Source organism: Dreissena polymorpha, chromosome 2 (assembly GCF_020536995.1).
Source record: "Dreissena polymorpha isolate Duluth1 chromosome 2, UMN_Dpol_1.0, whole genome shotgun sequence".
Taxonomy (NCBI): Eukaryota; Metazoa; Mollusca; class Bivalvia; order Myida; family Dreissenidae; genus Dreissena; species Dreissena polymorpha.
In genome coordinates, this window is record NC_068356.1 from 13,506,208 (window position 1) to 13,531,457 (window position 25,250).

The 25,250-nt window shown below is 35.9% G+C and overlaps 2 protein-coding genes and 1 long non-coding RNA gene across 16 annotated transcripts in view; 2 read left to right on the plus strand and 1 right to left on the minus strand.

Moving 5' to 3' along the window:
- Positions 1-756: 756 nt before the first annotated feature.
- On the plus strand, positions 757-2,711 carry LOC127865948 (uncharacterized). Its single transcript, XR_008042821.1, has 2 exons — positions 757-1,607; positions 1,753-2,711. It is a non-coding gene; the product is annotated as an uncharacterized LOC127865948 (long non-coding RNA).
- A 98-nt stretch (positions 2,712-2,809) lies between these two features.
- On the minus strand, positions 2,810-24,741 carry LOC127865943 (translation machinery-associated protein 16-like). 6 transcript variants are annotated; one of them, XM_052406101.1, is made up of 2 exons: positions 24,723-24,741; positions 2,810-3,563 (listed from the first exon to the last, which is right to left on the minus strand). In XM_052406101.1, the coding sequence occupies exons 1-2, from the start codon at positions 24,724-24,726 to the stop codon at positions 2,956-2,958; spliced, it is 612 nt and encodes a 203-aa protein (XP_052262061.1). In that variant the 5' UTR covers positions 24,727-24,741; the 3' UTR covers positions 2,810-2,955. The 6 variants fall into 6 exon arrangements, with proteins under 6 accessions (XP_052262061.1, XP_052262065.1, XP_052262062.1 ...); XM_052406105.1 differs by lacking the exon at positions 24,723-24,741 and adding an exon at positions 21,763-21,787; XM_052406102.1 differs by lacking the exon at positions 24,723-24,741 and adding an exon at positions 20,960-21,104.
- The window catches only part of LOC127865914 (glutamine-rich protein 2-like), a 73,161-nt gene continuing 69,029 nt past the window's right edge, over positions 21,119-25,250 (plus strand). For 4 of the 9 annotated variants that reach the window (XM_052405993.1, XM_052405994.1, XM_052405995.1 and 1 more), the window contains exon 1: positions 21,122-21,925. In XM_052405993.1, coding sequence (XP_052261953.1) covers positions 21,440-21,925 — 486 coding nt within the window. In that variant the 5' untranslated portion in view covers positions 21,122-21,439. Of the gene's footprint in view, positions 21,926-25,250 lie in introns of all 9 variants that reach the window. The other 5 variants (XM_052405990.1, XM_052405991.1, XM_052405998.1 and 2 more) reach the window with 3 other exon arrangements.

Below are 25,250 nucleotides of genomic sequence, written 5' to 3' on the forward strand. Positions count from 1 at the left end.
GACACAGCATGCTGTCTTCACAAAACAAGAGAATCTAATTTATGGCGATTTTTAAGAATTATTATGCTATTATCATTTATGGTCATTTTTGACCTTTGAACTAAAAGTGACCTTGACATTGGAGATATCGACATAATTCATTTGTGCGACACCGTCCAGTGATGGTGAACAAATGATTTTAAAATCTCACAATGAACAACATAGTTATGGCCCGGACGAGCTCATTTATGGCCGTGTTTGACCTTTGAACTCAGTGTGACCTTGACCTTGGAGATATCGACGTAATTCTTTGGTGCAACACACCGTCCAATGATGGTGAACAAATGTGCCAAATGATTTTAAAATCTCACAATGAACGACACAGTTATGGCCCCGACAAGCTCATATATGGCCATATTTGACCTTTGAACTCAAAGTGTGACCTTGGAGATATCGATGTAATTCTTTCGTGCAACACACTGTCCAGTGATGATGAACAAATATGCCAAATGGTTTTAAAATTTATGTTGTTCATTGTGAGATTTGAAAATCATTTGGCACATATGTTCACCATCATTGGATGGTGTGTCGTGCGAAAGAATTACGTCGATATCTCCAAGGTCACACTTTGAGTTCAAAGGTCAAAAATGGCCATAAATGAGCTTGTCCGGGCCATAACTATGTTGTTCATTGTGAGATTTTAAAATCATTGGGCACATTTGTTCACCATAATTGGACGGTGTGTCGCGCGAAAGAATTATGTGGAGATCTTCAAGGTCAAACTTTGAGTTCAAAGGTAAAAAATGGCCATAAATGAGCTTGTCCGGGCCATAACTATGTAGTTTATTGTGAGATCTTAAAATCATTTGGCTCTTTTGTTTACCATCATTGGACGGTGTGCCGCGAAAAAGAATAACGTCGATGTCTCCAAGGTCAAGGTCACACTATTAGTTCAAAGGTCAAAAATGGCAATAAATGATCTTGTCTGGGCCATAACTATGCCATTCATTGTTAGATTTAAAAATGACTCTGTACATGTACATTAATTTTGTTCACAGTCATTGGACGGCGTGTCATGTGAAAGAACTTGAGAGTTCAAAGGTCAAAATGGCTATAAATGATAATGGCATAATAATTTTTGAAAATCGCCAAAAATTAGATTCTCTTGTTTTGTGAAGACAGGATGAAAAATAGTCTGTGTCAATGCGGCAAGTGGGGGTATACGTCATGTCTGTGACAAGGCTCTAGTTATACATATACAGTATTTGGGGACTGTTTTAAGTGCTTGTTTCAGAATTCACATCTCTTCATTTTACTGTGGTAATCATTTGTTAGGTTATGTTTACTATATTTACAATAAATTGTGTTTAACAATGCCACACAATAAAAGTTTCTTTTGTAACAAAATTCATTTAGGACATGCTTCATCTTTTATTTATGAATAAATAGTATTCATTATGCCCCCCTTCGAAGAAGAGGGGGTATATTGCTTTGCTCATTTCGGTCTGTCGGTCGGTCCGTCCACCAGGTGGTTGTCAGACGATAACTCAAGAACGCTTGGGCCTAGGATCATGAAACTTCATAGGTACATTGATCATGACTTGCAGATGACCCCTATTGATTTTGAGGTCACTAGGTCAAAGGTCAAGGTCACGGTGACCCGAAATAGTAAAATGGTTTCCGGATGATAACTCAAGAAAGCATACGCCTAGGATCATGAATCTTCATGGGTAGATTGATCATGACTCGCAGATGACCCCTATTGATTTTGAGGTCACTAGGTCAAAGGTCAAGGTCATGGTGACCCGAAATAGTAAAATGGTTTCCGGATGATAACTCAAGAACGCATACGCCTAGGATCATGAAACTTCATGGGTAGATTGATCATGACTCGCAGATGACCCCTATTGATTTTGAGGTCACTAGGTCAAAGGTCAAGGTGACCCGAAATAGTAAAATGATTTTTCGGATGATAACTCAAGAACGCATATGCCTAGGATCATGAAACTTTATAGGTAGATTGATCATGACTCGCAGATGACCCCTATTGATTTTCAGGTCACTAGGTCAAAGGTCAAGGTGACCCGAAATAGTAAAATGATTTTCGGATGATAACTCAAGAACGCATATGCCTAGGATCATGAAATTTCATAGGTAGATTCATCACGACTCGCAGATGACCCCTATTGATTTTGAGGTCACAAGGTCAAAGGTCAAGGTCACGGTGACCCGAAATAGTAAAATGATTTTCGGATGATAAATCAAGAACGCTTTTGCCTAGGATCAGGACACTTCATAGGTACATTGATCGTGACTTGCAGATGACCCCTATTGATTTTCAGGTCACTAGGTCAAAGGTCAAGGTCACAGTGACATAAGTCGTATTCACACAATGGCTGCCAGTACAATGGACAGCCCATATGGGGGGCATGCATGTTTTACAAACAGCCCTTGTTGTGGATTGTGTTAATGTGGTGCTATAATTGGTAACTGAAAGCAACATTAGTATTGTATGATATAAAATCAAACTATTAGAAATATGAAGTATTATATGTATGATAGCAAATCTTTCCAAACGTTCACTTAACTTTTAATTATTAAAAACAATTGTGCAAGACTTTGTTGTCATTTGTTGTTATATATGAGTGCAAATATTTTTTGTTTAATACTAGTATACGATAGATTAATGTTGTCACGTTGAAGTAAAGTATCGAATAAAATAGCAAACCTTATTATTATGCTTTTTTTCTCACCATTTTCAGGATTTCAACATGAAAACTGAAGTCATCGTAAACAGCATCGTATTGATTCAATTATATACACTAACATATTTTGGCTTTAATAGTTTAATGCAAACATCAGATTTATTTTGGTCAAGCAAGCTTATTTGTTTAATCGACACCATTGGCTACATATAATTCTTAAATATTAACATTAATATGATCATGTATCAAATTTTTTGGTCACGATGTTAATTTACTTCTCTTCCTGTTCAATATAATCAGGCAAGTCTGCGTCCACTGAATCCTGCTGTGATGGTTTTGTGTCACTAGTACTGACACAGGCACCTTCCAAAGGAATGTGTATATCTGCTCTTCGTGATTTACGCATTTTAATGTTTGGGTGATATTTTGCCTCCCCAGTCCAATTTCGGAAGACATTTAAAGCTTTTCCGTTTACAAGATCTGGAACTTCAATACCAATGGTGTCAAACTCATGCTGTTCTTTTTCCATTGTAATTCGTATGGCTGATTCCCTCGAAACGTGCTGCTGCTGCCTGTTCCCAATAGAATTAACTATGGATATTTGTTCAAGCTGGTCTTCAAATCGATTCAAGTAGTTTACAGTAAGCTCTGCCACCTCACTCTTGGAGTATGATGCCTTTTCAGGGTCGAGATGTTCCTGAAACCAGACAAGTTTTTGCTGTAACTGGTCCTGTTTCATCGATGTGTCAACTTTGGACTTCACCACACGATTATCATGGTTCACCCTCCTCTGGATGTACGAAGCTTGTCTGCTGTTGGGATGTACTACTTTTTTGGATTTCACCACCTGAACTTTAGGTGCTTTAGGCATATTGCTTGCTGAAAGTACAAAACTTAATAGGTTAAACAAACCCTTATATTAACAGCAATATAAGCGTTGCCTAATTTGTTTGTAACATCTTACCAGGCAAAATATCAACAACAAACATTGCAATCAGTAAAATAACAAGAGGGCATAAAGACCTAAGGGGCCGTCCATATAGTACTTCACGCTCCAGTAGGGGGGAGAGGGTGTAAGAAAGTGTGACAGGGGAGGGGGCCAATCAGGCCATGTGAGATGTGTTAATTATACCCCCACAAACGAAGTTTAGGGGGGTATATAGGAGTGAACTTGTCGGTCAGTTGGTCCGTCTGTCGGTCCGTATTAAGTGTCCGCTCTCTAATTCAAGTAGTTTTCATCTGATCTTCACCAAACTTGGTCAGAAGTTGTATCTACATGATGTCTAGGCCAAGTTCGAACATGGGCCTTGCTGGGTCAAAAACTAGGTCAGGGGGTCACTTAGTGCGTCTTAAACATTCAGCATGTTGTCCGCTGTCTAATTCAAGTAGTTTTCATCCAATCTTCACCAAACTTATTCAGAAGTTGTATCTAGATGATGTCTAGGCCAAGTTCAAACATGGGCCTTGCTGGGTCAAAAACTAGGTCACGTGGTCACTTAGTGCATTTTAAACATTCAGCATGTCCGCTCTAATTCAAGTAGTTTTCATCCGATCTTCACCAAACTTGGTCAGAAGTTGTATCTACATGATGTCTAGGCCAAGTTTGAACATGGGCTTTGCCGGGTCAAAAACTAGGTCACGGGGTCACTTAGTGCGTTTTTTATCATTCAGCATGGTGTCCTCTCTCTTATTCAAGTAGTTTTCATCCGATCTTCACCAAACTTGGTCAGAAGTTTTATCAAGATGATCTGAAGGCCAAGTTCGAACATGGGCCATGCCAGATCAAAAACTAGGTCACATGGTCACTTAGTATGTTTTACACATTGAGCATGGTGTCCGCTCTCTATTTCAAGTAGTTTAAATCCTATCTTCACCACACTTGGTCAGAAGTTGTAACTAGATGATGTGTAGGTCAAGTTCGAACATGGGCCATGCCGGGTCAAAAACTAGGTCATGGGGTCACTTAGTGTGTTTTAAACCTCACCATGTTGTCTGCTCTCTAATTCAAGTAGTTTTTATCCAATCTTCAGCAAAATTGGTCAGAAGTTGTATTTTGATAATGTCTAGGGCAAGTTTGAATATGGGTCATGCTGGGTCAAAAACAAGGTCACAGGGTCACTTAGTGCGTTTTAAACATCACAATATTGTCCTCTCTATAATTCAAGTAGTTTTCATCCAATCTTCACCAAACTTGGTCAGAAGTTGTATCTAGATGAAGTCTAGGTCAAGTTTGAATATGGGTTATGCCAAGTCAAAATCTTGGTCATGAGGTACCGGTATCTTAGTGCGTTTTAAACCTCACCATGTTGTCCGTTCTCTAATTCAAGTAGTTTTCATCCAATCCTCACTAAACTTGGTCACAAGTTTTATCTAAATGATCTCTAGGACAAGTTTGAACATGGGCCATTCCGGGTCAAAAACTAGGTCACGGGGTCACTTATTGTGTTTTTTAACATTCAGCATGGTGTCCACTCTCTGATTCAAGTAGTTTACATCCGATCTTCACCAAACTTGGTCAGAAGTTTTATGGAGATGATCTTAAGGCCAAGTTAGAAGATGGGCCTTTCTGGGTCAAAAACAAGGTCAATGGGTCACTTAGTGCGTTTTAAAAATTGAGCATGGTGTCCGCTGTTTTTTGTGAAGACGACATGCAAAATATTATGTGTCAATGCGGCATGTGGGGGTATACGTCACGTCTGTGACAAAGCTCTATTTTTTTTTTAATTCATTGCTAATTTATTTTAACTTTATTATGCCCCCCTTCGAAGAAGAGGGGATATATTGTTTTGTACATGTCAGTCGGTCAGTCCGTCCACCAAATGATTTCCGGATGATAACTCAACAAGGGACAAAATTGTCACAAAGCCAGGTTTTCAATTTGAAAATAAATCTGATAAAGGGAAACAACTCAAACTGAAGTGATGGTTCACAGTTACTCCCCTTGTTTGAAAATAAATATATTTTTAGTTGTGGGGACCTTGACCTTGGAGATATTGACGTAACTCTTTCACATAGTTATGGCCCAGACAAGCTTGTTCCCCCAGCCAATCCGCCCGCCTGACAGCCAACCTGCCCGCCCCCCGCAGACATTCGCCAATCTAATAACCTGTTTTCACCTTCGGAAAACCTGGTTAAAACCGCTTAGGCTATCAGGAAAGTTCATAGGTATATTGATCATAGCTGGCAGATGACCCCTTTTGATTTTCAGGTCACTAGGTGAAAGGTCAAGGTCACAGTGACTCGAAACAGTAAAATGGGGTCACAGTGACTCGAAACAGTACAATGGTTTCCGGATGATAACTCAAGAAAGCTTAAGCCTGGGATCAGGAAAGTTCATGGGGACATTGGTCATGACCAACAGATGACCACTATTGATTTTCAGGACTCTAGGTCAAAGGTCAAAGTCACAGTAACTTGAAACAGTAACATGGCTTCCGGATTATATCTCACAAATGCTTATGACTAGGATCAGGAAAGTTCATATGGACAATGGTGCTGACCCGCAGATGACCCCTTTTGATTTTCAGGTCACTAGGTCAAAGGTCAAGGTCACAGTGCCCTGAAGCAGTACAATGGCTGCCACTACAAATGGCAACCCATTTGGGGTCGGGGCATGCATGTTTTACAAACAGACCCTGTTTTAGTAGAATTTAAAAGCTTTAAAAATAATTTTCAATGATTTTGTGAAACATTTGACCAAGTTTAATGTCAAAATAGAACGAAATCAGTATCGTCTGATTGTGTTGTTTAAGATTTCTCTCGCTAGGAGCGCTAGTATACTGTACTGTTTTATGTATAGCCTTGCTTCGTAATGCCAGAAATATTATTACATCTATGTTATCCACTGCAGTCATACATGTCCTGTGTAAAACAAGATTGCCTGAAAGGCCCAAAGTCGCTCACCTGAGATAACAAGATATTATTGAGATAAATCTTCTGACCAAGTTTCACGAAGATTGGAAAATAATGTGGCCTCTAGAGTGTTAACAAGGTTTTACCATAGCCATATAAGGAAAAATGCCCCGCCCCCTGGCAGCCATGTTTTTCAGCCAACCGGCATCTTTTTTTAACTCGTCCAAGATATTATCGGGATGAATCTTCTGACCAAGTTTCATGAAGATCGGACAGTAAATGTGGCCTCTAGAGTGTTAACAAGATTTTACTATAGCCATATAAGGAAAAATGCCCTGCCCCTTGGAAGCTATTTTTTTCAAGCAAACATAATTATTTTCAAACTCATCCAAGATATCATTGAGACCAATCTTCAGACCCAATTTCATGAAGATTGGACAATAAATGTGGCCTCTAGAGTGTTAACAAGGTTTTACTATAGCCAAATATAGCCATACGAGGAAAAATGCCCCACCGCTGGTGGCCATGTTTTTAAAGCAACCAATACCAAATCTTCTGACCAAGTTTCATGATGATCTAAAAATAAATGTGACCTCTAGAGTGTTAACAAGGTTTTGCTTTAGCCATATAAGGAAAATAGCCCCGCCCCCGTGGTGGCCATGTTTTTAAACCAGCTGGCATCATTTTTTAACTCTTCCAAGATATTATTGGGATAAATCTTCTGACCGAGTTTCATGAAGATCCAACTATAAATGTGGCCTCTAGAGTGTAAACAAGATTTTACTATAGCCTTATATAGCCATATAAGGAAAAATGCCCTGCCCCGCCATATAAGGAAAAATGCCCTGCCCCTTGGCGGCCATGTTTTTCAAGCAAACGTAACCATTTTCGAATTCATCCAAGATATCATTAAGACAAATCTTCTGACCAAATTTCATGAAGATTGGACAATAAATGTGGCCTCTAGAGTGTTAACAAGGTTTTACTATAGCCATATAAGGAAAAATGCCCCGCCCCCTGGCAGCCATGTTTTCAACCAACCGGCATCATTTTCGAACTCGTCCAAGATATTATTGGGATGAATCTTCTGACCAAGTTTCATGAAGATTGGACAATAAATGTGGCCTCTAGAGTGTTAACAAGATTTTACTATAGTCATATATAGCCATCAGGGTTTTCCACAAGCCATTTAACGGTCCCTCGCCGGGGCGCTTGAATTTTGAAATCAGAGTCCCCGGGGCGCTTGAAATTTTCCGTTCAGTGTATTTTTTACAGTAAAAGAAAATGGAGAATGTCAAGAAAATCAAGGTTTCTTCATCAGTGTATAAAAATTCCCTGTTTTAAAAGAGCACTTGGTACCTACTTTCGCATGTAATCGCCATAAACACCACATGGGGTCATAGATAAACCACTGATAGGAGATAGCATGACGCGCGTATCGATTATTCTAGCCACATTACACAGTCATTTATGCTGGCACGGATGTATCACAGGAAACTCTCGGGTAACTTTCCAGTCCTCAAACTGTGATGTTCATCGTCCAATCGGTTACGCGAATGCTTATGAGGGCGGGGTTAACTTTCGACAATTATTTCTAATTAACGTCCGGCACAAAGTAAGAGTTTATCGCAGCTTGATTAGCAAGGAGTTGTACCATTCACGTAATATAAAACCAGTAACTAGAATAGTACATTAAAGACGGTTTCTGGCATCATCATCACACCTTTTTACTGTAAACAAGTGTTAATCATGACACATAATAAATACAAGAAATTTATTGCAAGTGGTAAGCAATTACTTACTTGTAGCGAGTAAGTTTTGCAAATAACTCCCGGTAACAATTATGCAATAACAATTAAATTCCAGTACATGTTTATTTCATCATGTCCATTTATGGCACTGATTAACCTCGTTTTTCTGACATTTATTATACACGTAATGTACTTTAACAAATAATCGTTGAATTAATTACGCACAACTGTAAATGTTTCGTTCGATTTTCACGCTTCCGAATTATAATGCTAACGCGACATTAACAAATTGTAGCGTTAAATAAACAGTGTATTATCCTTTGTCTCAATAAAAAGCGCGCGAAAAATATGCAGACATGTAGAAAGTCGCATGGAAAGTGTGGATGTATTTTGTTCTGTATAAAAACATGAACATCATGTCAGGCGATTTAAGCGTGTTCTGTGGGAAAAAAAACGCCCTGATTGGACGATATTTTATCACATCTTTAAATAGTAACACATGCCAAAATTTATTTGATACTTAAGAAAATATGGCGATTTTTTTAGAATTCTTGAGCACTTTTATCGTAAATATTTACCCAAAACCACCCCTATCAACCCTGGGGCGCCTGACAAAAATCCTGTGGAAAGCCATATTAGAAAAAATGCCCCGCCCCTTGGCAGCAATGTTTTTCAAGCAAAGGTTACCATTTCTGAACTCATCCAAGATATCATTAAGACAAATCTTCTGAGCAAGTTTCATGAAGATTGGAAAATAAATGTGGCCTCTAGAGTGTTAACAAGGTTTTACTATAGCCATATAAGGGAAAATGCCCCGCCCCCTGGCGACCTTTTCAAACAACGGGCATCATTTTGAACTCGTCCAAGATTTTATTGGGATGAATCTTCTGACTAAGTTTCATGAAGATCAGACAATAAATGTGGCCTCTAGAGTGTTAACAAGGTTTTACTATAGCCATAAGGAAAATGCCTCGCCCCTTGGAAGCCATGTTTTTCAAGCAAACGTCACCATTTTCGAACCATCCAAGATATCATTAAGACCAATCTTCTGACCAAATTTCATGAAGATTGGACAATAAATTTGGCCTTTAGAGTGTTAATAAGGCAAATGTTGACGCCGGACGACGCTTGATGGACAAAAGGCGATCACAAAAGCTCACCATGAGCAGGTCGGCTCAGGTGAGCTAAAAATATTGCATATATTGAAAATTATCTAAAACTTGACCTCACCTATTGTAAATGAAAAAGCAGCAGATAACGATGTGTATTACATAATTGTCAGTCGAATTTTTGCAATTTTTGTTTTCAAATTAAATCTTGATTTAGTTACTACATCATCTATTAGTCATTTTAGTATTTTGATAGTTCTTTTAAGTTGAAATTTTATATTTCAATACAGTTTTATATTGAAGTGTTTTAGATCTAATTTTAATTAGGTGTTAAAAAAAGGTTAGAAAGTGTGATGTACTTTAGGGGGTGGGGGTCCAAGATGTGGGACAGTTTGTGACAGGGGGGAGGGAGGGGTTTAATATGGAAAAAAAATAGTGTGACATACGGTACTTATAGAGGGCCCCAATCTTGCTAACCTGAGACATGTATTGTAGAAAATAATCTGCTATGTGTAGTTTGTGTGATGTTTGTAAATAAAACTGCAGTTTGTATCAAGTTGTTTTACTCTGTATGACACAGAGTGAATGTCATCTGAGAAAGTATTAGAACGATACAAGTATTCTCTATGAAAAAATATATAACAATTGATGTGTTTGTCAGAAACACAATGCCCCCTACTGTGCCGCTTTGAAATAAAAAATATATTTATCATTTGGCAGGTATAGAAATCATCTCCCTTTAAAGCTTATTACTTCCCTTGGAGTTTGTCCAATCCAACCAGGGGGGCGGGGGTCTGTACACAGTCGAAAAAGACCAAGTCAGACATCACTGACAACCAAGGCCTGTGGTTTATCAAAGAGATCATAGCCAGAGTTCATCATGTATCTATGGACATAAGTCCACAGGTATGTAATGAACCCTACCATTCACAAATTAGTACAGGAAAGAAATGATAATTATATAATATTAAAAGAAAAAAACCTTTGACAAATCAATCAAAATAAAAAAATCTGTACATTAACTGTGAAAATAACTTAAATTCTTGGTAAGGAAATTATATAATCTGAGATTTATAATTATATAAATTACTTCCCTTGAAAATAATTGTCTCTAACAAATCCCTATTTTTAGTAGCAAATCATTAAAAGCCACTACCGTGACTGTAGATTCACCACTCAAAAAGTGCAGCTTTATGAGATACACATGCATGCCAAATATTAAGTTGCTATGTTCAATATTGAATAATTATCTCCCTTTAAAGCTTATTACTTCCCTTGGATTTGTATTTTTGACCTTAGACCCTGAAGGATGACCTTGACCTTTAACCACGATGTGTTTGTCAGAAAAACAATGCCGCCTACTGTGCCCCTTTGATTTATTTAACAAAAATATATAATTTGGCAGGTCAGATAACTATGTCCATTTAAAGCTTATCACTTCCCTCGGATTTGTTTTTTCGACCATGTGACCTAGTTTTTGACCCCGCATGACCCATATTCGAACTTGACCTAGATATTGTCTAGATACAACTTCTGACCAAGTTTCGTAAAGATCGGATGTAAACTATTTATTATTAGAGAGCGGACAAGAAAAGTGTGACAGGCTGACAGACAGACTGACGGACAGTGTGAAAACTATATACCCCCTTTTCTTCGAAAGGGGGCATAAAAAGAAACATCTAGAGTAGAGCCAATTTTGACCCCAAGGAGCATGATTTTAACTAACTTAGTAGAGAACCACCATACATTGTTGCATTCCAATTATAAAATACAAAACCCTGGTGTTTTTAGAGAAATAAGTTATTAACAATTGGCTATATAAATAATGTGACCCTGGAACATGATCAAGTTTTGATCACAAGAGCATTATTCGAACAAACTTAAGAGAGGAAAAATATACAATATTTTACACTTAATATCATACCCCTGACCCTTTGGTTTCAGAGTAGATTTTTACATTCATTAATATGTACAGCTGTGCAAGGCTTTTATTTAATAATACACTATAAAATCATTTGACCCCAAGGTGGCAAGTTTTGGTCATGATTTTCACTGTATACTTATGTAACCCCAGTCTGAAAAATCCCCGACCACAATGGGAATTGAACCCAGGACCTCCTGGTTCCAAAGCAGGCAGACACTCAACTGCATCACTATAAAAGATAGCTCATATAGCAAGACAGTATAAGTTATCCTTATACCGAACCCTACTTCACATACACCCTCCTAATTTAAAATCCTTCCACGAATTTCCTAATTCCATGACATCTTTGGGACTTCTGACAAACCACAACCATACATGTCTTTTTACTTTGGGCGCTAATGTTACCCAGCCAGAAAACTCCACAATAGGGATTGAACCTGGCCCTGTTCCAAATCAGGCAGACACTCCACCGCATTACTATAGAAGCTAGCTCATATAGCAAGGCAGTTCTTCTTATACAGAACCCTGCTACACTAGTCTTATTAGGAAAACAACTTAAGTAACCCCTAGGACAAGATATGATTTCAGATAAAATGGTAGAGGACCACCAGATGATGTTGAACACCAAATATCAAAACCCTGATCCTTGTGGTTTCAGAGAAGATTTTTAAAGATATTTACTTAATAAGCCTATATGAATCTGGTGACCCATGGGGAATGGCCACAGGTGGTTAGCGTATGGCTATGATATTAATTAGTGAAAACATCATTTTGAATGATAAATAATCATGTTATAATGAAAAATCAACTTTTTCTGAACAAAAAATCACTATCAAATATATATTTAACAAGGTATTCAACTCGAAATCACCCGAAAACAGGGTGCTTCGCTTTGAACAGCCATTACTTCATCAATTTTAAAGCGATTTTCACGATCTCAGTCTGATTTAACGCATAAATGAATTTCCTTTCTGGAAATGTACATGTCTTGCACTATTTTTACATATTATTATCTATACTGGGTCAACTTTTAAGAAATTACACGCTACACAACTCGTGTGACCCAGTATCTCCGACTGAAATCTTCACTGAGTAAAAGGCATTTTCCCTGCAATGTTTACGGACCTTGATACCATAATTCAATAAAACGTATGAAAAAAACATTCTTATCGTACTTGCCGTTGCACTATGCATCAAAACTAACTGTCCAGCGCCGTTTGAAACCTTTGAGTACATACATTTCAATTAACTGACATTTTAAACACACGAGTGATTTCATTGGTATAATGCGAAGGTGTGTCTTTACAACTGGAGATGTCATTCATGAATTCTGTCTGATCGGTGTCTGGGTCAAGCGAATTGTGTATCATTTTATTTCTTGAAATTTGACTTAGCATGTGTAGAAATATAACAAGATTTATACATTTCCAGAAAGGAAATTCTTTACTGCGTTGAATAAGACCGGGTTCGTGAAAATCGCTGCAAAATTGTTGAAGTAATGGTTGTTTAAAGCGATGCACCCTGTTTTCAGGTGATATCGAGTTGAAAACCTTGTTATATATATGTTTGATATTTAATTTTATTTTTCCAGAAAAGTTGATTTTTCATTATAATATAATTATTTATAATTCAAAATGATGTTTTCACTAATTAATATCATAGCCACACGCTAACCACCTGTGGGAATGGCCACTTTTTACCATAGGGGCATGATTTGAAAATTCTTGGTTGAAGACTATCCTACCATGACAAATACCAAACCTACATCTTCATTATCTAATGCATAGTTCCTAAAATCGTATTTTCAGCCAATCAAATAGCGATACTGTATTCGCTGCCAGACAGCTTGTTGCTACCGCTTCACACGCCATTCGTTAAATCGAAAGTGAAAAGCGTTGCTAACGAAAGTATTAATCAAATAACTTCAAAATGGTAAAAAGATGTGCATGGGGGTTTGGGGGACATGCAAGGCCGAGGCCTGATTCCCTGATATAATGAACAGTGCCAAATTCATAACCTTCCCTAAGCCAAAAACTCAGTTAGAAAATGTTTAAGATGGATTAAAGCGTGCGGACTTCCGCATGAGCAGCTCAATGTTACGAAAATAGATATAAACAAGATCGTTCCACGGTTATAACTTATTTTTCTTTATAATATTACTCTTTAATGATTTCTATGTTAAATACAAGAGATACTCTTTTTCGTCCATTGTGATGATTATCATTAATGTAAACTTGACCTTTGACAGTGCTAATATATGCATACATCATTACAAAGTCATGTACTGTACAAGTACACATCTAAATTCAATGTATATGCAATGGTTAATAAACTGTAAAAATGTACGCACTGTCATCCTACCAAGAGATTAAATCTCTGCCCGTGGAATCATGCAAATGGAAAACAAAGTTGGTAAAGGTTTTAATATTATTATTCAACTTCTTTCAGCATTTTTTGGAGAAAAAAAAAATGTACAGTAGCTTGATCTTCTCTCCACATGGGACATGCCATTGTTGTGGAACACATGTACAGCTAAGTTGGCTAGGAACTGTGGAAATGTTATACAGTTTAAATCCCTGTAGTGTTTTTAGCAACCCTATGATGTGTGAACAGTACCCAGTCTGAGAGGACAGTCTGAAATAATGTAAATATTCTACATTATGCAATTTACATAAACAACTAACGATTAATAAAGATGTTACCAATAACAATGAAAAGTTTTTAAATAATTGAATAATCATGTATAATAACTCAACCGACTATACAACTGCAGTTTGATTCTGTAATCTTTTCCTCGGACAAATCGAGGTTTAAACAATGTGGTTTTTCATTTTTCCTCATTGATCTCCAGCAGTTAGCGACGAAACGCACGCGGTTTTCTTCATTTAAAATCTTTATACATGTATTATGAATGTTTCCTTGAGTGTAATATTTAAGACCTCTATTAAAAATTCTATCTGCTAGTTTATCATAATTTGGTAGGAATTTAACTGAAATATTTTCAGAAATATTTACAAGCGTATCGGATGGTAAAGCATCAGCGGATGCCATTTTGGATGTAGCGTGTGAAGCATAGCAACAATCACTAGGGACAGGTCAGTGATCGGAACTATGCATGGTGACTGGACTTCTTCAGTATGAACACTTACAGTTTTTAATACTGTTCCATAAATATTCCATTCAGATAGCATTCTTTGAGAGAAACTTTTCATTTATATTATTAAGTCTAAACTTTGTCTCACATCTTGATTTTCAAGTTTAAAACAGTGTCATCTAGTTTAAGATCACATGGTATATCATCTTCTGATCTAGTTATAAATGATTTTGCAACACTGAATAAATTCTCCTCTAACGGCTCTAGACTCTTCTACATCTATGACTATGTGAAAGGCTGGGTAGTTTTAACATCTTCAAACGATCATTGTAGTTAATACGGGCAAAAGCCCGCGAAGCGGGCGTTGACCGTTCAAACATATGGGAATTTAGACATAAAATTACATAAGAATACCACATATGGATACGTCTCAAAATAATTTGCCACGCGACATATATTTTCGCGATGCTATTTATGAACTTGAACAAATCAAAAACACTTTGACATATGCTAAATCACATGTAAATACATACCTTAGAAAAAGTTATATCAATGACATCATAATTGTGTAGCGAATCGCACTAAATATTCTCGCATTATTTGTTTTTCTTCGCAACCGTTCCAGAATTAGGTCATTACTCAATTATCTCCCCTGAATGCTCTTCTTCAGTGGGTATAAGCCGAAGACTGGTTCACGACACATAGTAACAGTCTTCACCGAACACAATTTAGGGTAGTCTGGATTACCTGCCCCTTTGTATACAAAGATTATTTCAATCTCCATGCAGAGTTGTCGTTCCTTGCTCTCACATACAGCTATGCTGGTTCCCGTCAAATCACTGCGCGGAGGTTGAGATTATTTGTTTACAATAGAAGCTGGGCACCAGACCAAATTTAGGGGAACAGAACCAGTCTTTAATATATTGCCGAATCTCCGATTTCTGTCGAATTTATTTGCTTTGATCTTTTCGATATCTTATTGTTATTATTATCCTGACAAATCACAAACGCTTGTTAAAAAATTATTTGTTTTAAACACTATAGTTGGCATCTCTATTCTTCAAGTATTCTCGCGGTATTTCAATAACGACACCCTACTGTTTATGTATCAGAATTTGTGACGCATTTTCCATTCGCTCTCAGAAAGAAGTTTTACGTTTGATCATGAGCAATATTCTGGTTACCCACCAGAAACACATTTATTCACAAATTTTTAAGATATTCCGATCTAAGTTTTTAGTCTTTTAGCTTTAATTTTTAAAGTATTTTCACCTCGTCTGCTCGCACTTTACCGATATCCCAAAAGGTTACATATCACTATAAATAGTTTAGGCCTAAAACCACAAAATCCGATACCGTTGGAATTTTCGTACCACAATCTTACGTAAAAAATCTTTCAGATTCGAAGTCATCAAAAAACAAGACATTTATAAATTGTCTGCATTATTGATCAAATTTTAAGATATTTGTTGGTTTTTCGTTTTTAGAAGCTGTTCTGCCAAGGCAAGAGCTGGGCATTATACAAGCCATTATATCCAGCAAAACTGACAGTTTTGGTTTACAGAAATCAACAAAGGAGGGATTCCCGAACTATCAAAATTTCCAAGCTATACACACAGTTATTATTTGTGGTGATCTTTATTGGTTCTGTTTGATTACTTGGATGGAACATGTGTGAACTTGTATAGAACTTTGAAAAGTCTATATATGTCTATCTATAAACAAAAATCAGCTATGGTATAATAAGATCAGATGTGCAAACAATGTCAAAGGGTTGTTAAATTAACAATTTGAAGGCAATTATGCTGAAAAAATATGAAAAGTTTCCATGCAAATTTTGTCTGTATATCGACAAGTGTCTGCCGATTATTGTCAAACTAGTAATACAAAACTTACCACAAGTATGTAAAAGCACTAAGTACCAGTGATCATTTTTAGAAAGATAGTGTAATTCTAAACAGTAGCAAATAGCTTGTTTAGTAAATGCATAATGCAATTAATATGATTTCCGTTCTATTGTGTAATTAATAAATTGGTTGTTACTTGCTAATCCATGATAAATGTTTTATGGCTAGTGCAAAACCAGCAATGTTAATTTTGTAAAAGGTAATACAATTACACCACTTTGTTATTTCATATACGTAAATATTCTTGAAATGTAGGTTGATGAGTTTTACTTATTTTGTAACTATTATTTTATGTGCAAATAAATGATGTGAAGTGTTTTGTATATCCACACAATACCACATATCTTTTTATATATGTACTGTATTATGTGTTATTTGAGCTCGATTGGTCATTGTCGGCTCGGGTACTACTTACATGTACCCCGGGTACTCTTAAGTATACTTACATGTACCCCGGGTACGGTAAATATACTTAATCGTACCCGGGAAATTTGACGCTAAATCGGTCGTTGTCGGCTATTTTTTTCAAATTTAAATTATATTGACATTTATATCGATTTTCTGTAAAATGGCCTCTATATCATCGAAACTCATACTCAAAAAGCATGTTGATGCAGTTTAAAAAAAAAAAGAAGTTTGCTTAAGTTAATCGAAAGCGCGTTTTACAACACCGGATTTGGGGAGGAAATACTACTCGGGTACAGTCTAATATTGACCGACAATGACCAATCCAGCGTTATTTGAATGTTTAAATAAAAAAATATGGATGATATAACATGATGCATTCTAATATTTTCATTCAAATTGTAACTGTAAAGCTAAGTGTATGCAGTTAAGACTGTGATTTTAGAATTGCTACAAAATGGCTAGTTTTTTAGTGGCGACACAATTTAAACTATTCAACAATAGTTTGCGAAAGAAAATTAGAAACCTGCAAGATACCTGTATTTATTAAATATTTTAATTGCGAAACAAGTATGTTGTTATGCTGTTACACATAATTATACATTGATAATAAATAAGAAGACAATTAGTGGTGTTAACGTTTCCCAACAGTAGAAATCATTCTTCTGATGAAGTCAGTGGTATACAGACGAAAGCTCCAGGTATGGCTTTCAATACGTAGTGTGTGTTATTTGGCAGTCTAAAACTTATTGGATTAAAAAAAATCCTGTCAAATTTGTCAATCAAAATTGATTTGACACATCACATGTACTGTATGCTAAATGCAACTGCTTTAGCAAGCTGTCAAGTTGAATTGAGACATTTGATGAAACAAACTGGTTCCTGGGTAGGACCAGTACTTAGTGTCTATATGACATACCATGACGTCGAAAGTCTACAAGTCCTACTAGGTAGAACGAGAAATGTACTTCGACGTACAGTTTTCACCAACCCTTGAGTGTTAGCCATTCAGAAGACACCTTACATCTGTTGCTTTTAGAGATATTTGACATTGAACATAAGTACACTGTAACTCCAATATAAAGCGCTCCGTTATAACGCTGAATCCAATATAACGCGGAGGGTGCTTGGATCCCATTTTTTCTCCAACCTTCCATTTTATTTCTGATTCAAATTGTATAATGCAACTTCATGTATTTTCAGACAATTCAAAGATGGCGGCAATCACAGTTACGTTGATTGCTTTATTCAACCGTCCGTTGAACCGATTATAATCGCCTCGAGGTTAAACAACACCGACAGCTAATTGGTGTTAATCTGTTGTGTAATGTCAATAAAGGTGTGAAAAACTCGCGTGTCAGTGTTTATTACATGTATTCCTCATCAGAGCGGTTCAGTGCGATAATTTCCATAAGTTTAGTGCAAGCGGGATAGTTATACAATTCAAGTAATTCAAAACGATTGAAACATTCTTTCTTTGATATGGTTGCAGTTTCACTATATTAAATGAGCGGCTGTGAAATATACTGCCTACTGTATAAAACAACTTTTTCTGTCATTTTATTATAATTCTAGTATTATGTCATTTAATCTCTTTCAGTTCGTGTATAAGAAATTAAATAATGCAGACGATTTATTTACATGCGAACGCAGTGTACCGGCAATTGTTAACAGAGTTTCACTTTCATTTTCGCGCGGTATCAGAAAGTCCCCGGGAAACACTTTTTTGCATGCGTATGACGCAATATAACAATATTTTGTACATGAGTCGTATTGCATTCAATCTAAAATTAAAGTTGCTCGTCCAATGAAAGCTCTGGTCCATAATGCACTGTACTCTTAACACTTCTGAAAATGGCATAGATGCGTACGGTTGTGTTTACGAATTTCTTAAACATATATCGTCATTAATGTTCAAGATTACTGTATTATTTTTAAGTGATGTTGCAATTTTATTGGATTATCGGATAAATGTGCACATAAGAAAAGCGGTATGTATACTGTTATCGATACGATTCGGTTTATATGCATGTATTTGCGTCAACACAGCATGGCAATATATATATATATACATGACCTATATTATAGGCTATTCTATACCTGTTTTGTTTATAGCGCACTGCAGTAAATGAGCTCAAAACCTATAACGCGGATCCGTTATAACGCTGTTTCGCGGCTTGGACCCCATTGACCGCGCTATATTGGAGTTACAGTGTATTATTATTATTTATACCAAATTATGCGACTATCGACTGCTTACTCATAGATATTGTGCGTATTTATTAAACATTATTATTATTATAATTTATACCAAATTATGCTACTATCGACCGCTAACTCATAGATATTGTGCGTATTTATTGACCTGGCGTGGCGGAATTAACCTCTGACTTATGCAAGTAATGGTTATCACAAAATACGACCAACGGAGAGGTTATAATACATTATTTATCCTGTTAATGCTTGGTAACTGTTTGGTTACCGTTGGGAATTTCCTACACAGTAATGCAGTGGACGGTCTTGATACTCCGCCCCGCATGATCAATAAATACTCACAATATGCTGAATAATTTTAATTTTAAAAAGGTAACAATTGAATCTTCTTCAAATTTGTATATAATCTATTTCAATGCATTAAATACTTGAAACTTCTATGTGTTGTTTTTTTGCCATTCTGATATTTTTATTCATTTTGTCCTCAATTAAGAGATTTTAAACATTTATTGTGAATAAATCTGAAGGAAAAGCGGCTCAAGAGACTAGTGTTTTGATTGGCTGTTCAAAAAATGTGTACGTCGAAGTACAAACATGAATGTTGAAGTACAAATTGTACTTTGACGTACAAATATATACTTCGAAGTGTATTTTATATTTATTTCGACGTACAATTATTGTACTTTGACGTACATTTCTCTTTTTAACTTGTAGGTCTTCTTGACTTTCAACCCAAATGGTACGCCATAGTATGTCTTTAGGGTTATCTAAAGAATGCTCCCACTTAAGAGATCAATACAGAGACCTCCCAGTGACTAAGCCAGTTAGCAGACACCCCATCCACTATACCACAGACACCGAACCAGCTATAAATTCCTGTGGCTAGAAAACAAAAAAAATAAGATGCTAGATCTTTAAGCTTGGAACATGTAACTTGTTTTAAGATTTGATTTTTTTTTTTGATGCATTACTTAATTATTGCAACAATTATAATATTTTGAACACAATCATGTCAATATATTTATTAACAAGGGACAAAATTGTCACAAAACCAGGTTTTCATTGTGAAAAAAAAATCTGATAAAGGGAGAAAACTCAAACTGAACTTTTGAAATGACCAAAAAAAATTAACCCCCTTTGTAAGTTTTTTTTTTTTTAAATCTATTTTTAGTCGTGGCGACCTTGACATTGGAGATATTGACGTGATTCTTTAGTGGGACACACCGTCCCATGATGGTGAACAAATGTGCCAAATGATTTTAAAATCTCGCAATGAATGACATAGTTATGGCCAGGACAAGCTCATTTATGGCCATTTTTGACCTTTGAACTCAAAGTGTGACCTTGACCTTGGAGATATCGACGTAATTATTTCGCGCGACACACCGTCCAATGATGGTGAACAAATGTGCCAAATGATTTTAAAATCTGACGATGAACGACATAGTTATGGCTCGGACAAGCTCATTTATGGCCATTTTTGACCTTTGAACTCAAAGTGTGACCTTGACCTTGGAAATATCGACGTAATTATTTCGCGCGACACACCGTCCAATGATGGTGAACAAATGTGCCAAATGATTTTAAAATCTGACAATGAACGACATAGTTATGGCCCGGACAAGCTTATTCCGCCAGCCCGCCAGCCAGCCAGCCAGCCAGCCAGCCCGCCCGCATTCGCCAATCTAATAACCAGTTTTTTCCTTCGGAAAACCTGGTTAAAAATACATAGTTATCAAAAAAACTTAAAAAGCTTTTGCCCGTAAATTAGGTAGCACCTATAATCATATTATTTTGGAGGCCTGAGTCTTCATCCAGAAATGCAAAAGACCTGCTTATTAGACCAAGGATACTGTTGGATTTTTTAATTTACTGGGAACATGCTTATTAAATTTCAGATTGTCATGGAAGATGATGGCGAGGTCAGAAAATTATTTCTTCTTGATCTAAATCTTTTCAACTCACGATTTGATCGAGATCATACAATACTAGATATAGTTAGGCAAAATTAATACCTACTGTGTGCGAAAATTTCTTCAGAATCAAATCGGAAGTTGAGTCGTCTTATTAATCAAATACACTTCTTAAATGAAAACTCTCGTGTTTAATGACAAAGTTTAATACAAGGGACGTCACCACGTAAAAATTATAAATCAAGGGAGGACACTCTTAGATCACGTGGTTTTGGCTTGATGTTGCTAGTGACAACACTAAAATTAAAGTGCATTTTATTTAAACGTTCCCGCAATTAAAAGAGAAGATACATCATTGAAAGATGTGGTTTTAAAACAAAGATTTTCGCGTTTTCTCGTCAACTTACGACTTGACTTTAAAATATATTGACAAAGAAAACAAAAACCGGATCGGATTGTCAAGACCGGAAGTATCAGATCATTAATTGTGTATTGGATGTGTGTTGAGTCTTTAAATTACAATGGGATTTTAAATTAAAACTTAAACTATTTTTTTCCGGTTGGGTAGTGAGTTAAAAAAACAACCATGCCGACATCAGTGTCACTTGCCCAAATGGTGGATTTGTCTTTAGGGACACCAGAAATAGGGGCTGTCAATTTCAATGTGATGCACACACTTCTTCATGCAATAATACAAAAGTTAAATATTGCCGACAGTAAGACAGAGATCAATGAACATGACCGTGATTTCCTAGCAACTTCCAAGATCCGAGCACGTTCAACACTTAGTGATGCTGACAGTGGTAGGGGAGAGGAATCCGAAGACGGTTCGGTTGTCAGTGAAAAGGCAGCCCCACCATTCAGGCCAACCCCCTACCACCGACTTGAAATAAAAGTAGAAAAGCTTACCCAACAAATGGAAGAGCTCAATAAGCTTCCATCTAATCTGGAGCTGTTCAACCGAGCCACGAAATCGAAAGCAGAGTCTGGAACAGAGAGGCCCGTAGCAGATATGTGGCAGTACATGCAGTTAAAGAAGAGAGTAGATGCTAATGAAGAAGGTGTAAGCAAGGTAATTAAAATGCATCAAATGTATAATTACTAATGATATCAATAAAAAATACAAATCAGAGCCTCTTACATTTTCACATAAATTCATTGGTTGGCATACTGTATCAAGCTCAGCTGGTTAAATTTTAGGACCTCATCCAAAGATTGTGTTTACCATTATGCTAAAATTGGCCATTGGTTCATTAAATATGCCAAGGCAAGGCCCTATACTCAATCTGGAATACCCAAAAAAATCTTTTAGAGATAGCACAGACAATTAGGTTGGTTGGGACTGACAGCCAAACTTTGTGACTTGCCAAGACATACATGTATTGCCCTTAGCAAACAAGAAACCACTTATTTTTATCCTTGCCTATTATTATACATTCTAATCTATAACCAAGCATAAATTATATTACACACATAAATATATTGTTATACAGTTCAAATTTATCTCACTTGGTTTCTTCAAAACCATCTTTTTTTCTTCAAAACCATCTTTTGTTCTTAAAAACCTCTATATAATATGTCTTCACCATACATGTATATGTTTTATACCGTTGAAGAAAATTAAGTAGCATTAAGTAGTGGATTTATCTCCTAAAAATCTCCTAAAAGTTGTCTTTTAACTGCATTTTAATTGTTGGATGGATGGCCCTTAAATTTTCACAGTTGAATGACATTTATGTGTAGATGATCTAAAAAAAAAGGAATTGGGGTTGAAACATTTTTAGCGGAATGTTGGCCCTTAGTTATTTTTTTTAACACGATTATATGAAGTCCCCAGGCTGAAGTTTGTGTTTTCAACTCCTACTTAATTAATTGATTTATCTCGCTCAAGCTTATACAGTTTAATAGCCTTTTTGTGTAGATTTTCTGAATTAAAGAAAGGAATTTTATGTACAACATTGTTGGCTAGGATTATGGCAATTTGTCCGTTGTTTCACTAGTATATAATGTATATTCACATAAATTTAGTATTTTTAAGTCTTGTTCAAATACTTAGAGGATCTTGCTCAAACTTTCACAGTTGAATGACTTAAATGTGTATTGGTTGATAACTGTAAAGAGAGGAATATTGGGCATTATTGGCTTAGATGAGTTTTGGCAGAATTAAAGCTTTTTTATTTATTCCACCAAATAATACATATTCCCACAATTTTTTGTTCTTTATTCCTCTTGAAACCCACTCAAACTTTAAAAATTGAATGACCTTAAAGGGGCCGTTCAACAGATTTTGGCATGTATTGAAGCTTGTCATTAAATGCTTTAAATGCTTTATATTGATAAATTTAACATTTGAACTAAAAATCTCCTGTACAAAAACAAGAATACAATTTAAAAAAAGAAAAGAAAGTAAACCTCTACAGGGCTCGAACCACTGACCCCTGGATTCCTAGAGTCCTGGAGTAAAAAGCCTCCCACCTAGACCACTTGACCATCCACGCTCATGCATTGAGCAGATGTATTTTATAGCTATATTAGCAATCCTCGTAGTTTCCGAAAATATCGTTTCGTGTCGATACGACGCTTAATCTGTTGAACGGCCCCTTTAATGTGTTGATATGATCATGACCAAAGGTGAAAAATAAATACTATTGACTTGGAATCAATTTCAATCCAATAAAACGACATAAACAAAACCCAATAAACAATATTATTGGATACAGCAGGCTATCGCATATAAATAAAATTATTAATAATGCTCAAAGAATTTAGTTGCAACCTTTTATTACAGTTAATGTATAGCAGTGGTTGTTATCATATTACATGTTTGCAAAGTTTAAATATAACATAGTTAATTCTAGACCAGTGAAAAATGTTAATCTCATGCTTTTTGGAGTATGGTGTAGTACATGTTAAAGATGTGTGGAACATTGATCCTGAAGTAAATGAACATATATTGTTGCACATATACTAGTACATTGTATACCTTGTTGTTTAAAAATAATATACAGATTTGGATTATTAAAAGCAACATAAATTCTATAATCTGATATTGTTTTTATACATTTGTGTACATTACTGATATACAGTCAGACCTTGCTATTTCTAAATATCCTCAAGACCGAGATAAATACTTCGAAATGACAATTATTTTAGTTAATCATTAATTTCTATGTTATCTTAATATTAAGTATAATAGCCACAAATATAGAGTAGTACCTTTTTTTCAGTCAGTCAGTCAGTCAGTCAGTCAGTCACACTTTTCTGGATCCTGCAAAAACATTGAAAGTTCTTTATATTTTTTCATGAAACTTGAAACATGAATAGATGGCAACATGGAGATTATGCACGTCATTTCATTTTGTTCCTACGTCAAGAATTCTGGTTGTTATGGCAACAAATATAAAAAATTTTTATTAAAAACTACTGACAATGGTGAAGTTTCACGGGTAGGGGACCATATTGCTTGGCAATCTCTTGTTCACTATATTTTTTAAATTATTATTATTACTATTATTTATTATTATATAATGATTAAAATTTAATTCATAACTAAAATGTGATAGCGTTCAACTTTATTGTGTAAACAATACAACAATTAAGTCAACAATGTCAGGGGTTTTTCAGCACTGTCTGCGCCTCCGGAAAACGGAGGCATTCCCAAAGGAAACGGACCCGATCTCAAACCGAATTTATAAAAAAAAAATCCCAATTTCCCAAAAAAAAAAAAAAAAAAAATAAATTATTTTTTAGAAAGAAGTGTCTTATGACTTATGATTATTAGATTATGAGAAAGAAGTGTCTTATGACTTAAGATTATTATATTATTATTAACTTTATGTGCTCCCCATTACCACACAAACAAAACTTACTCATCTGATGCTTACACTTTGTACCTGCATTGAAGGTTTAGACCTGAATGACAAAACATTGGATGAGCTGTGTGATGCTTTCAAATACAGAAAGCAGAGAAAAATTATGTTGTATCTTGTATGACTAACCAGTGTTTGTTTTGGTACAAAATATAAGCTTTAAGTTTTTGACTGTACAGTTCTTATCTCAGAGTGTAACTGAAACTGAAAGACATAATTGCAGTACTTGAATAAATGTTGAACATGCCCAATATTGCATGTGTTTATACAAAAAAGACAATATAACAAATAAAAACAAATTTATTTGTTAAACCACTAAGCATGATAAATTCTCAATGTTTTCCCAAAATGAGCCGTTTCATGGGAGCAAAAATTCCCAAAATGGACAATATTGTCGATAAATAATTCCCAATTTGGTCAGACTCCTTTTCCAAAAATAGGCAGAAAAACCCCTGAATGTTCACTGGTAAAAGCAATTGACTGTCAAGCTTTAATTAATTAACAAACTTGTAAAAATCATAAGTCAAG